At 45.4% G+C, this 15000-nt stretch overlaps 1 protein-coding gene across 2 annotated transcripts in view; it reads left to right on the top strand.

Moving 5' to 3' along the window:
- The window catches only part of ARHGEF39 (Rho guanine nucleotide exchange factor 39), a 363866-nt gene that overhangs the window by 112491 nt on the left and 236375 nt on the right, over nucleotides 1–15000 (top strand). For both annotated transcript variants that reach the window (XR_013621789.1, XM_078769812.1), the window contains exon 3: nucleotides 12357–12451. Coding sequence is in view for 1 of the 2 variants with exons in the window: in XM_078769812.1 (XP_078625938.1) it covers nucleotides 12357–12451 (95 nt within the window). In the remaining variant the exon portion in view is untranslated. The remainder of the gene's footprint in view (nucleotides 1–12356; nucleotides 12452–15000) is intronic.

Consider the following 15000-nt stretch of genomic DNA (forward strand, 5'->3'; position numbering starts at 1 on the left):
ACATTTTGTAGTCCATTGAAAAATTTAAATAAACATCAATGCAAATTTCGCATGTGGGAAAAGTAAGTACACCCTTGGCTCTAATAGGTGGTATTGCACCCTTTGGCAGAAACAACCTCAAGTAGGCGTTTCTTTTAACTGTCTACCAGTCTCTGACATTGACTGGGAGAAATTCTTGCCCACTCCTCCATGCAGAATTATTTCAGCTGAGCGATGTTTGACGGGTTTCTTGCATGCACAGCTCGGTTCAAATTCCCCCACAACATCTCGATGGGATTTAGATCCGGGCTTTGACTTGGCCATTCCAGAACCCTCCATTTCTTTCTTTTCACCCATTCCTTGGTGGATTTACTGTTATGTTTAGGGTCATTGTCATGTTGCAAGGTCCACCTTCGGTTGAGCTACAACTTGCTGATAGATGGCCTCACATTATCCTCAAGCACCCTCTGGTACAATGAAGAATTCTGGATTCTATGATGGTGAGCTGCCCAGGCCCTGATGCAGCAAAGCTGCCCCAAACCATAATATTTCCACCACCATGCTTTACAGTTGGTATCAGGTTCTTGTGGTCAAATGCTCTTTGGTTTTCGCCAAACATGTCTTCTGGTATTGTGGCCAAATATATCTACCTTTGACTCATCTGTCCAGAGCACATTGTTCCAGAAGTGCTGGTCTTTGCCCAGGTGTTAATTGGCAAATTTTAGTCTTGCCCGGATGTTCTTTCTGGACAGCAAAGGTTTCCTCCTGGCACACCTCCCATGTAGATCAAAATTGTGCAGGCTCTTTCTAATGGTAGACTCGTGCACTTTGACATCAACAGTGGCAAGAGCAACCTGTAGGTTCCCGTGATGACATTCTTGGGTTCTTAGAGACTTCTTTCAGCATCTTGCGGTCTGCTCTCGGGCTGAACTTGCTGGGGCGGCCTGGCCTGAACAAGTTGGCAGTTGATTAGAATCTTCTCCACTTGTAGATGATCTTCCGGACAGTCAAATGATTGATTTCAAATTGTTTGGAGATCTTTTCAAGTCCCTTCCCAGACTCGTAGGCATCTATATCCTTCTTTCTGAAGGCCTCAGAGAGCTCTTTTGATCTAGGCAAGGTGACGCCGCACACTTGAACAACAAAGAGCAAACCAAACTAAATGTCTGAGGTTTAAATAAGACAGGTTCCTCCAAGATCCTCTGTAACGATGTTCTAATCATTTGCACCTGAGCTGGTGCACCTGATTCTAATTTTAGGTATTTGAAGTAGTGATAAATGTAGGGGTGTACTTACTTTTTCCACATGCAAAATTTGCATTTATGTTTATTTAAATTATACAATGGACTACAAAATGTAAATGTTTCATGATATTTGTTATATTATATCACCTTTATCTATCAATATTGTTGAAATGAAGATCAAATAGCTGTTTGTTGAAATATGTTGAAAAAGTCAAACCTTTACATGGGGTGTACTTACTTTTTCACGTGACTGTACATATACATATACACACACACATGCAAACACACGCACACACTGGAGCCCAATGAGATTGAGATATCCTGTCCACTGTTTTCAATTCATCGACTGCTTTCAAATTATAAGTTTGCTTATCACTTCTCTCAAAATTGTCTTACAGTGGTATAGTTTATATTCAAGGTCTTTTTGTATGGATTTTTGTCATTGGGCTTTTTCTACTGGGCTTACAGGAGTCTTCTGGGAATGTGTAGGATGCAGAACAGGCTGTCATAGCGGTTGGTATCCACAAGAACCCCAGAAGGCATGGTTACAATTGGAATATGTACTTGTATACCGCAGCATGTAGGAAGTGTCCAATGAATATTTTACAAGGCAAAGCTTTCATTAATTGGGAGATAGAAATGTTAGTATGGGATGCAATGTGTACGATGTGATGCCTACTGATGTCATTGCTTGGCATGTAATCTCATATTGCAGTCCTTGAATGGGAACTTCTGTGCTCACATGTAGTGCATGTCTCCTTGTATGTAGGAAAATTTGGGTTTTTAGTTTGTGTGCTTTAAAACTCATTTTATTGTATTTTGTAGATGGGAAAGAGGTACTTTTTGGGAGTGGTGTTTCTAAATCATGCATTACACTTGACGTTGGATTAAATTCACAACCAGCCTCGGTCACATAATCATTAGAGCATATGTTCCGAGTTTGGGAGGTCGGAAGTTCGTTCTGACTCTGACCGAGTCATTCCAAAGACTTATAAATGGTATTGCTTCCTTATTTAATGTTCAGCGTTTAAAGGTTAGAGTACAGGCAACCCTTTTCAGCTGGCATCTTCGGAGAGGAGCTAATTTCTCCTTGATTGTCCCGCTGAGTGCAGAGGTTGTCCCCAGTACCCAGAGTGCCCCGGGAACTTTGTTTAGTTGTAAACAAAGTCCCTGGGAAGTTTGTTTAGTTGTAAACAAAGTTGTGCTACATGGAGGAGCTAGAGCACACACTATATCAGAACGAAGAGACCAAGAATGACAATGGGGTCACAACCTGCGACAAAATCTGATCATCGGCCGATTGGGAAATGTGCATTTGAAGCACTCTTCCCAAAAAGTTTTTTTTACATCCATTCAAAAATTTCTTAATGCTATTTTTTAGTAATTAGCCTAATGTAACGCAATGTAATGTACCCTAGTGCTCCATTCTGTACGTTCTGACATACCGTGCGTTTCGACGAGCTTGATTAAACCATTACTGGATTAGAAACCCGGCAGTTTATAATCAATTGTCCCGGCCCCCCGGCAGTTTATAATCAGCAGAGGCCTACAGGCCTAATGTGTTAGGCCCATCAGAAAACCAAGATGTCGGCATTAACATTTCTTCTTGGTGCCATGGGGGGGGGGGGAGGGGGTGGAGTCAATTGACAGTTGTGGGTGTGGTCCAGCAGCTGTCCGTCCAATGGGTGCGCATTTCAAAAATCAATCCCCAACAAGTACCCCAAAAACAACAGCAACACAAAGCTCTTTTAGACTTGCGACTTATCGCAGGTAACAAGAACAAAAGTGAAATTAGAGGAAACACACCAATAGCAAGGTAGAAGGATACAGCAGAGGGACATGTGACAGCAGAATGAACATGAGGAGAAATGAGATGAAAGAGAGGTGAGGACACTGTGGGTGAACAAGCTGTATACAAAGTCAAACACAGCAAGACAAGGAAAGGGAAAAGCTGGGAATCCTTTTCACCCCTCAGCCCAATGGGCTAAGGGGTATTGTCGTCAAGGGCGTCGTCCGGGCAGGCGGGCGTCCGGGCATTCGTCAATTTCAAGGAGAACGGCTTGTCCGATTAAATCCATTTTTTGCAGTGTGTGTTGGGGTTGAATAGAGGAAGGTTCCTTTCGAAAATGGGCATGCTGCGATTTTCAATATGGCCGCCACAGCAGCTATCCGGGATTCCGTCAACTTTTGGCTTCCGTCAATTTCGAGCAGAACGGCTTGTCCGATTAAATCTATTTTTGCAGTGTGTGTTGGGGTTGAGTCGAGGAAGGTTCCTTTCGAAAATGGGCACGCTGCGATTTTCAATATGGCCGCCACGGCAGCCACCTTGAAATTGGTTTCTGTCAATTTCGAGCAGAACGGCTTGTCCGATTAAATCCATGTTTGCAGTGTGTGTTGGGGTTGAGTAGATGAAGGTGTCTTTCGAAAATGGGCGCGCTGCGACTTTCAATATGGCCGCCACGGAAGCCATCTTGATATTGGTTTCCGTCAATTTCGAGCAGAACGGCTTGACCGATTAAATCCATTTTTGCAGTGTGTGTTGAGGTTGAATAGAGGAAGGTTCATGGGCGTGCTGCGATTTTCAATATGGCCGCCACGGCAGCCATTTTGAAATTTGTTTCCGTCAATTTCGAGCAGAATGGCTTGTCCGATTAAATCCATTTTTGCAGTGTGTGTTGGGGTTGAGTCGAGGAAGGTGCCTTTCAAAAATGGGCGTGCTGCAGTTTTCAATATGGCCGCCATGGCAGCCATCTTGAAATTGGTTTCCGTCAATTTCGAGCAGAACGGCTTGTCCGATTAAATCCATTTTTGCAGTGTGTGTTGGGGTGGAGTAGAGGAAGGTTCATGGTCGTGAAATGGGTTAATGGGTTCATGGGCGAAAATTTCATTACTTGCAGTTCCTACTCGGTTTACAACTTCGCTTCAAATAACAAATTATCATCAATGCTTCCTTTCACCATGCATGGGCTGAGGGGTTACGCCCACTTTGCGGTGCTATTTATTATTCTGTGTGTAGGACTGCGGTGTCGAACTCAATCACATTAATACCCTCCGTATGTCATCTTCACACCTTGTGGATACCCATACACCACTCCAGCCTATTCCCACCCCCCCCCCCCCCACTCCTGCTCGGCATCCCCCACTTACATGTCCATCCATCCATGCCCCTACCCTCCTCCTCTTCCTTCCTTCACACCCAGCCCCCTCCTTGCTTTCCTTACTTCTCACCCCCACTCTTTGATTCCTTTACTTCTGAACCCTCTCTGCTTCCTCCACAGCACACCCATCATCCTACTTGCTTCCCCTGCACCATGCCGCCTCGCTTCTCCCCCTGCATCCCGGCCCCTCTCTTCTTCCCCAACCTCACGGACCCTCTCTTCTCCCCCCTGATTGATGGACCAGATTGTGAAGTTTTCTTGTTCTCAAAGTTTGGTTCCGAGGGCTCTTTTCAGCATTGGCACTGAGCCCCCGGCAAACTTACAACTGCAGTTAGTTTGTCGTAATATTCACAGGGATGGTTTTTAAGATCTCTGTAAGGTTATTTTTATAATTCCCGTTGCTCCAATAATCACTGGTCCAATGATGGCGCTCTTCAGCTTCCAGGATCTTTTCTGGGAATGTGTAGGATTGAGCACCTGTTGTCATAGCAGATGGTAGCCACAGTAATCCCAGAAGGCATGGTTACAATTGGAATATGTACTTGTATACCTTAGCATGTAGGAAGTGTCCAATGAAGATTTTACAAGGCAAAGCTTTCATTAATAGAGGCAATGATTTATAATTGTCGTTAGATTTATTATCTCTTCTCCCGGGCTGTGGCCCCTCTCTTCATCCCCCGTGCCCTGCCCCAATCTTCTCTCCCTGCATCTCGGCACCGATCTTCTTGCCCTTCATCCCTGCTCCTCTCTTCTCCCGGGCTGTGTCCTGACCACTCTCTTCTCCCAGGCTGTGTCCTGACCACTCTCTTCTCCCAGGCTGTGTCCCGGCCCCTCTTCTCCCGGGCTGTGCCTCGGCCCATCTCTTCTCCCGGGCTGTGTCCCGGCCCAGCCCTCTCTTCTCCCGGGATGTGTCCCGGCCCCTCCCTTCTCCCGGGCTGTGTCCCGGCCCCTCTCTTCTCCCGGGCTGTGTCCCGGCCCCTCTATTCTCCCGTCCTGTGTCCCGGCCCCTCTCTTCTCCCAGGCTGTGTCCGGGCCCCTGTCTTCTCCAGGGTTGTGTTCCGGCCCCTGTCTTCTCCAGGGTTGTGTTCCGGCCCCTGTCTTCTCCAGGGTTGTGTCTCGGCCCCTGTCTTCTCCAGGGTTGTGTTCCAGGCCCTCTCTTACCCCGGGCTGTGTCCCAGCCCCTCTCTTCTGTGTCCCGGGCCCTCTATTCTCCCGGGCTATGCCCCGGCCCCTCTCTTCTCCCGGGCTGTGCCCTGGCCCCTCTCTTCTCCCGGACCATGTCCCAGCCCCTCTCTTCTGTGTCCTGGCCCCTCTCTTCTCCCGGGCTGTGTCCCGGCCCCTCTCTTCTCCCGGGCTGTGTCCCCACCCCTCTTCTCCCGTGCTGTGTCCTGGCTCCTCTCTTCTCCCGGGCTGTGTCCCGGCTCCTCTATTCTCCCGGGCTGTGTCCCAGCCCCTCTCTTCTCCCAGGCTGTGTCCCGGCCCATCTCCTCTACCGGGCTGTGTCCCGGCCCCTCTCTTCTCCCGGGCTGTGTCCCCGCCCCTCTCCTCTCCCGTGCTGTCCCGGTCCATCTCCTCTACCGGGCTGTGTCCTGGCCCCTCTCTTCTCCCGGGCTGTGTCCCGGCCCCTCTCTTCTCCCAGGCTGTGTCCCAGCCCCTCTCTTCTCCCAGGCTGTGTCCCGGCCCATCTCCTCTACCGGGCTGTGTCCCGGCCCCTCTCTTCTCCCGGGCTGTGTCCCCGCCCCTCTCCTCTCCCGTGCTGTCCCGGTCCATCTCCTCTACCGGGCTGTGTCCTGGCCCCTCTCTTCTACCGGGCTGTGTCCCGGCCCATCTCTTCTCCCGGGCTGTTTCCTGGGCCCTCTCTTTCCCCGGGCTGTGTCCCGGTCTCTCTCTTCCCACGGGCTGGGTCCCGGGCCCTCCTCTAATCCCGTGCTTTGTCCCGGCTCATCTCTTCTCCCAGACTGTGTCCCGGCCCCTCTCCTCTCCCGGGGTGTGGCCCGGCCCATCTCTTCTACCGGCTGTGTCCCGGCCCATCTCTTCTACCAGGCTGTGTCCGGCCCATGTCTTCTCCCGGGCTGTGTCCCGGCCCCTCTCTTCTCTCTCTTCCTCCTAGCCCCTCTCTTCTCCCCTTGCTTCCCGGCCCCTGTCTTCTTCCCCTGTGTCCCAGCCACTCTTTTCCCCCTGCGTCCCGTCCATTTTCTGCTTCCCCAGCTTCCACCTCCTTGCCGCTTCCCTAGCATTCCATTCCACATCCTCCTGCCCCCGCTCCACGCTCTCGTCTTCCCCCCTTCACCCAACCCTCTGCCCCAAGCTCTCGATCTTCATAAACGAGCTATAGGGCCAAAAACGATTTTAAAAAAAACAAACACCTTCAGAGGCCATTTTCCCCCGCAGAGCAGGGGTTGGCCTTTTTCGGGCACCATGGTCGCCTTTTTGAAGCAATGTTTTATGGCCGAATGCCCTTCCTGCCGCCAACCCTGTTAGTCCCCTCTTGCGACACACAGGGAATTACCAGTGAACTGGTACTCAATTTGCCGACCTCGGAAGGATGACAGGCCGAGTCAACCCCCCTGGCGTTAATTCAACGATCGACCGGGATTCGAACCCAGGATCCTAAGATCCCAAGCCTCACCCTAACTGCTAAGGCAACACCAGGCTAAGGGCCAAAAACGATATATAGCATGATATTTCAAAAAGCTATGAACAGATTATCCCAAAACTTGCTGGATGAGGTGGGTATGTGACAAGAACAAACTGATTAGATTTTGGTTCAGGTTTTGATGCAGATCCGGCATATCAGTGGGATACAAACATGACGTACTATCAGTGAGATAAAAACGGATATAAACGTAAAGTGTTCAGCCTAGCAGAGGTATGGGCTCCACAGAGTGCCATTCTAGTTCCCAATGAGACCATCCATTTATCGTCACATCTGAAGGAAAGAATGTTCCAAAATGCAGCCCCCCCCCCTGCTGATGCCTGATTTTTCTGGGAAACAAAACCAGGACCAAACACCTCAGAGAGGCATGCTGACACTGAGAAATCCTTCCAGATTACTCATAGAAAGTGAAAAAAAACAAGTAACTAGACTGAAAAGGGGGATAAAAAAAAATTGTAGCAACTTGTTGACAATAGCATCGACAGACTTTGAAATAAAACGTCACATTTTTACTTATGAATTTTCACAGTACCCTTGCTCTTTCAGCAAGTTGTCCCATTTTGTTTTGCTGAAACACTTTCACGTCGTTCATCGCATCTCTGCAACACAAGCCCTGTGAGCATGAACAGCAGCAGTACTTTTTTGATTAACTTGCGTCACCCTGCACCATAGTCATTTGAGCAACATCAACATGGAGCAGCACCAAAAGTTCCATTGAGCCTTTAACTTTTCTGAACATGGCTTGAAAACACGGCTTTCCATGAGATGAATCCATCCTTGAGCTATGGTGCAAACGGTACACCTCAAAACGTCAACTCATTCAACTTCTTTTTTGACCTGATATTTTCACTTTGTGTATGGAAAACATCCTCTCTGCATAATTACTAGTTTGAATGACCTTTCTCTCAACTCAATTAAGTTGGATCTATTGACTCGAGTGCAGATTTATAGGCATAAAATGTTCTTGTCCAGCTTGTCACTTCCCAAACTGCCTTTATTGGATTCTTACTGCCGTATGAGTTCACTCGTTGATGGAAATAGTACAGCATTATATGCTGGTAATGGCCAAATTCTAAAATGGTTTAATTCTAATATATATATATAGGGCCACTTGTGTGATAAGTCACAAACTAGTAATTAAGTGAGCTGCTCCGTCGTTTTAATTCGACAACAGACCAAATTTATAATCTAATAAAATGGGAAATATGCATTCAATGGGAAAAATAATTGATGCGTCTGAAATTTTTCCACTTTTGGTTTTACTCAAAATATGTAATTTCAATGTAGTTTTTGTTAAAATCTCTCCCTTCGTGTTGAATGTCGTCATTCTTGAATGTATGCAGATTATTTATTTATTTATTTATTATTTATTTTTATTTTTATTTTTTTCTTTTGTATACAAGATCGAGGCTCGTGTGAAAAAACAACAACAAAAAACGGACATAAGACGAAATAAAGGGAGCGGGAGACAAGATGGGGAGAGACGGGGAAGCACACAAGTACAACATTTGAGAGCAGGGACATCGGGAGATCTGTGGGAGGTAGAGGGCTTGGGGGTGGGCAGGGGAAGAGGGAGGGGGGTGGGGGGGGAGAGGTAAAAACAAATGGGTGTGTTGGAAATGTGTTTTTCTAACAACCCAGCTTGGAAATGTGTTTTTCCCAGGAAAGATCATGGCAGATTGTGAGGTCCAAGAGGTTGAGTGACAGAAGGATGTCATAATCTGTTCATACAAATTTTTATTTGTGTTTAATCACTCCTAAATATTTGAGAAAATGGAGGTTCAAATGATACTTGAAGATGATTGAGGAGAATATGATGAAGAATATACTTTTCAACTTGTATATTTCAATGGGATATGCCTTGTGTTGGCTTAGCGGTTAGGGTGCCGGCTTGGGATCCTAGGATCCTGGGTTCAAATCCCTGTCGATCGCTGAAGTAACGCCGGGGGGTTGACTCAGGGTGTCATCCTTCTGAGGTCGGAAAATTGAGTACCAGTCCACTGGTAATTCCCTGTGTGTCGCAAGAGGTGACTAACAGGGTTGGCGGCAGGAAGGGCATCCGGTAATTCCCTGTGTGTCGCAAGAGGTGACTAACAGGGTTGGCGGCAGGAAGGGCATCCGGCAATAAAACATTGCTTCAAAAAGGGGACCACAATGCCAAAAAAAGGACCAACCATTGCTCTATGAAGAAAATGGCCTCTATATTTCAATGGGATACCAAAAGTTCGTCATATATTTCGAAGCGATTTCAATATCTATAATATAAGAGAGCTGTCTGTCTGTGTATGTCTGTGTCACCATTCTTCTCGGAGATGGCTGAACGGATCTTCGTCAAACTTTCAGAGGTTCACCAGAGAGTGCCTGGGAGTGTTTTAGGCCATTTTTTTTAATTCTAAAAAAAGTTCTTTTTTTGGGGATTTTTTAATCGCTTTATAGTGCCCGAACCTTTATAGTTATATTAATGATCGTTTCAAGGCCATTTTTTCCCCGCTAGAGCGGGGATTAGCCTTGCGGGCTCCATGACAATCATGGTTCCCTGTTTGAGGCAATGTTTTTATGGCCAGATGCCCTTCCTGATGCCAACCCTTAGTCGCCTCTTACGATGCGCAGGGATACGGTGTGCCTATTCTATATCGGGGTACACACCGGGATCATTCATCCCAACAAGCTGGTACTCAGGTAATATTACTCAGTAGCTATATGAAACTACTGAGCAGCTAAAACAGCTACTGAGCTGCTTATGAAAGGTAATATTAAATTATACTGTGTGTGTGTGTGTGTGTGTGTGTGTGTGTGTGTGTGTGTGTGTGTGTGTGTGTGTGTGTGTGTGTGTGTGTGTGTGTGTGTGTGTGTGTGTGTGTGTGTGTGTGTGTGTGTGTGATAATAAGGTATTTGATATACACTTTCCTTATTGGATGTCGGTAAGGGAGTGTTTTATGCATCGACAAAATATAGAAAAATAAATTGATTTCTTCAAAATGCCAACAGCCTTCGCCGGGTATTTCTGCTAGTTTATCATATTATATACACTATAACAACAATGGCAGCACTCGGTAGAGCACATACCCTCTGCCAGGCTGAACATTTTACATTTTGTGTTCCACTGATAGGCCGGATCTGCATCTGGACCTGAACCAAAATGTAATCGGCTTGTTCTTGTCACCTATCCAATTCATCCACAAAGTTTTGTCATAACCCGTCCACAACTTTTTGAAATATATGGCAATATTTGTTTTTTTGCACTAATCTCTCAATGGTGAAGAATCACTTTGAAAAAATTATATTAGCTGGATTCGATATTCACCAAAATCGAATCGGTTCGTCCTTGTCACACTACCAATCTGTCCACCAGGTTTTTGGTCATAATCTGTCCACAACATTTTGAGATATCATGCTATATATTGTTTTAGATCCCCGTCTCTCAATGGTAAAGAATCACAAATTATAGTAGCTGGATGCGGATTTTCACCAAAATGTAATCCATTCGTTCTTGTCACACACCCAACCTGCCCACCAAATATCAACCGAATCTGTCGATAACTTTTTGAGATATCCTGCTCACAGCCAAACAGACAAACAGACAGGGGTGAAAAAACAACCCCTTCAGTGACGGCGGTAATTCAGTTTTTTTGTTTGTTTTTTTTTGCCTATTTAATGTTGTTTTTCACATTTATGAAAGTATACGTCTATTTATTGAGAAACAAATGCCTATGCTGAGTGCAGCACGGTCTGAGTTGTGCTACACAATTTAAATGGCTCAAGCTATCCATAGCTGGTCTGAAGGTGCTGTGTGTAGGAAGGGTGTCGGAGTGAACTCCATTCAGTGTACAATGTGCGCTGAGTGGGTTCATAAAAAATGTAGTGGTCTGAGAGCGTCATTAACCAGTGTGGCAGCTACATTCAAATGTAAGGTGTGCACAGAGGGAGCTGCAGATGGAGGAAATGTTGAGTTGGATCTTGGAGACGGCGTGAAGCTGGAAGGTGTGAAAACATTTTGCTACCTCGGGGACATGCTGAATGGAGAAGGTGGATCAGACTCGGCAACGGTTGCTCGAGTGAGATGTGCATGGAAGAAGTTTCGGGAATTGAGTGGCGTGCTGATGATGAGGGGAGTGTCGTTGAAGCTGAAGGGAAAGGTGTATGCTGCATGTGTGAGAAGTGTTATGATTTATGGGAGCGAGACATGGGTAATGAACGTAGAGCAGCAACTAAGGTTGGAAAGGGTGGAAATGCGAATGGTTCGACGGATGTGCGGAGTATCGTTGAGAGAGAGGAAGACAAATGATGAATTGCGAAAGATGATGGGAATAGAGCCTGTGATTGATGCTGTGAAGAGGAACAGGTTGAGATGGTTTGGTCATGTGTTAAGGAAGGATGAAAGTGACTGGTTGAGAAGAGTGTTGGAAATGAATGTAGAAGGAAGTAGAAGACGGGGAAGACCAAGAAAGACTTGGCTAAAGATGGTGGAAGAAGAAATGCGGGCAAGGGGGTTAACAAGGAGAGATGCAGAAAATAGGGCAAAATGGCGAAGATTGTCATGGGGACCGCAAGGCTAACCCCCGCTCTAGCAGGGAAAATGGCCTTTAAAATGCATGTTGTTGTTGTTGTTGAGCTATCCAATCGGCAGTCCATTTATTATTATGCAGCAAGTGGTCAGCAGCAAATTGGGAAGTCGTGGCCATTTTGGTTTTCACATGATTCGTGAAGCAGTTTGGTAAACGATTTTCTTTCAAAGATACAATTAGGTAAAAATAGGTCATTTCTTTTCAACTTTACTTTTGTGATATTTTACGTTGAAACTCCAGCTACAACAGCTGACGTCCTGCTCAGTAGGAGTACCGTATATAAACTGCTGTTTTTCTTTTTAGGAACTATGCAATAAGATGTTTCATTTGAGGATCAAAGGTAGCCTGGTGTTGGCTTAGCGGTTAGGGTGCCGGCTTGGGATCCTAGGATCCTGGGTTTGAATCCCGGTCGATCACTGAATTAACGCCAGGGGGGTTGACTCAGCCTGTCATCGTTCCGAGGTCGACAAATTGAGTACCAGTTCACTGGTAATTCCTTGTGTGTTGCAAGAGGTGACTAACAGGGTTGGCGGCAGGAAGGGCATCCGGCCATAAAACATTGCTTCAAAAAAGGGGACCACGGTGCCCAAAAAAGGCAAACCCCTGTTCTGCGGGGAAAAATGGCCTCTGAAGGTGGTTCTATTTGAGGATCAGAGCAGATCTTCTTTTCCAAGCCTACCCTCTTGATACCCATTTCTTGTAAATGTTTGTTTCCTTTGATTAACACTTATATATGTTTATCGCTTGTTTGCAGTATTTCGTTGACATCTTGACTGCCAAAAGGATCCTCTGCCAAGCTGTGCAGAGTGATATTTTCGGGTGCATCAATGAAATCCGTTCAGCAAACCGGTAAGGACTAATTATTTTACTTAATGACAATGTAAACAAGCATTCTGAGTATTGCGCTGCAATACATGTCCCCTACCAAAGTTCAAAGTGCCATAACTTTGTAAAAAATGATCGAATATGCAAATGTATGCACAGTTGATGCTGGTTTTCAAACTTGATCTGAGGTATGCTGAGACACGTGTGTCACGCCTTGCCTCGTTGATAAGCCCGCAAGGTCGCTCCGTGGAGCGGCCTGCACGTTTTGCACTGTGTGAATTATATAATTACCAACTTATGGTCTGAGGTACTAGCGATTCAAGAGATATCCATTTTTATTTTTTATTTTTTTCGTTTTATTAACGATATCTGCCAAACCACGTGCCCTATCGCAAATTCCAAAAGGACATTTTAGTAGACTGACATGCTGAACAGATCTGTGAAGTTTCCCCTCGATTGGATCAAAAATGAGGGAGGGGCTCGGTCTTAAAGGTTCATGCTTAAAAACGTCATAACTCTAAAACCATTTGACACCTGACGTCATGCTCGCTGACTTTTTTGTTCGTCATGTGTATGCGATTCCGCCTGCAAAGGTTGGCCTCAATCTGTTCAGTCGTTGCAGAGAAAAAGGGGTTTGTGTGTTTTCACGAAAAACGATATGGCGGCCAAACCACGTGACCTGTGACGTCATAATTACCATTAAAATATTCTACAGACCGAGTCCCCCCTACGGTGAAAATTTGATCTCAATCGGTCCTATTATTGCAGAGAAAATCTTTTTAAAAGGAAATTAAAACTTAAAATGGCACTGAGTTAAGGATCATCAGAATTATCAGAATTCCCAAAGTTAAAAGTGCCATAACTTTGTCAAAAATGATCGAAACGTCGTGAAGTTCGAAATTGATCTGTAACTTATCATGAGGAAACCATGTGCCAAGTTTGAAATCATTAGCATTAAGCGTTTAGAAAAAAAGTCCGGAAAACTGTTCTTTGCGTGACGGACTGATGGACTGATGGACAGACGGACGGACGGACGGACGGACGGACGGACTGACGGACTGACGGACTGACGGACTGACGGACGGACTGACGGACTGACAGACGGAGGGACGGCGTGCAAACCTATAGTCCCCTCCGGTGTACACCGGTAGGGGACTAATAAGGGACGAGTTGGGATCTGAAATTTAAGGGAGGAAACCCCCTGGGAGCCCCCATGATCCAAAACCATAAAAGCGAAGCCTGAGCAATTGTGCAGGACACTGTCTTTTATTTATTTGTCAAGTTTCAGAACAATCAGCCACGTGATTGACGAGTAGCAAAAATAGCAAAAAGTTAACGGACGGGCGGCCAACTGGACGGGCAGACATCCGGACATCACGACCTATTTTAAAAGTTCAGATTTTCAAGAATTGAGATGGGATGACCTACAAATAACTTCCCTACTCGATGTGCATACGAAACAGAGACCAGTTATTTAATTTCCTACTGCGGAAGAGGTTTCTCCAGTGGATATTCATTAATAGGCGTTTAAAGAATGTGTATGGGGACTCCACCATTGAAGTGAGCACTGTTAGATGTTGGGAAAAGCGTTTTAAAAGCGTGGAAACCAATATTGATGACAAGCCTCAGTGTTGGCCTGCAACCACAGTGATACCGGAAAACAAGAGTCGGATTGATGTGCTCATTAAAGTGCATTGTAGTTGACGGAGACTATGTGGAAAATAACGACATTTGCCACATATGTATGCATATTCCCTCTAATTTGCATTGCAATTGGAATCTTATTTAGTGAGAAATGAAAAAGAGGCATTACTTTCGTACTGGCCCTTGTACGAGGTATAATTCTGAAAAACTAGGTTAGGCTGCTACTGAATTGTTCTGTGAATGTGTTCTTCAAACTTGAGCATTACTCTATATTTGCTCGTTTGGAAGCAACGTGATGAAAAGGGCAGCATAGTTATGCTCTCAGCCTGATTCATGGCCACTTAGTCTGTTCTACTTTGTCTTTTTCCACATTGTTATCTTATCAAGTTGATTTCCAAATAAATGGCTTGCTAAGCCAATTCAGAGGGCATATAAGGGTCGAACCTGAATTGTGGACTGATGCCAAATGGTGATTTACAGAACATCAGAACAGGTGAGACAGGCAGGTTACCCTTTCCATGTTATTGTTAGTGTGCTATTTGGCATTTTACTGACTTTAGTTGTAAGATGTTAATTTCCCTGGAAAAAGCTCTATTTCCAGAATTGAGTTTGTTCCAGGGCAGTGAGCATAACGTATTACTTTGGGATGCATCGTCAACAAAACATTAATTTTATTCAATGATTGTTCTAAAAAAACTCTAACTATAAACTTTTTCCTCATGAAAATCGATGAGGTTGGTCAGTAAATATAATCCAAAGTATATTTCTCCTTTATAGTCCTTGTAATATTATATTATATATATAATAATAAAAGGCAGTGTGTGTGTGTGTGTCTCTTCCATAACTCCAAAACAATGAAATCTAGCGGCCCCAAACTTTGCATGCATACTTCTCGAACTCCAGGGAGTGTATGAATGAAAACTGAGTGT

The sequence above is a fragment of the Myxine glutinosa genome, chromosome 1, assembly GCF_964187855.1.
Source record: "Myxine glutinosa chromosome 1, kmMyxGlut1.1, whole genome shotgun sequence".
Taxonomy (NCBI): Eukaryota; Metazoa; Chordata; class Myxini; order Myxiniformes; family Myxinidae; genus Myxine; species Myxine glutinosa.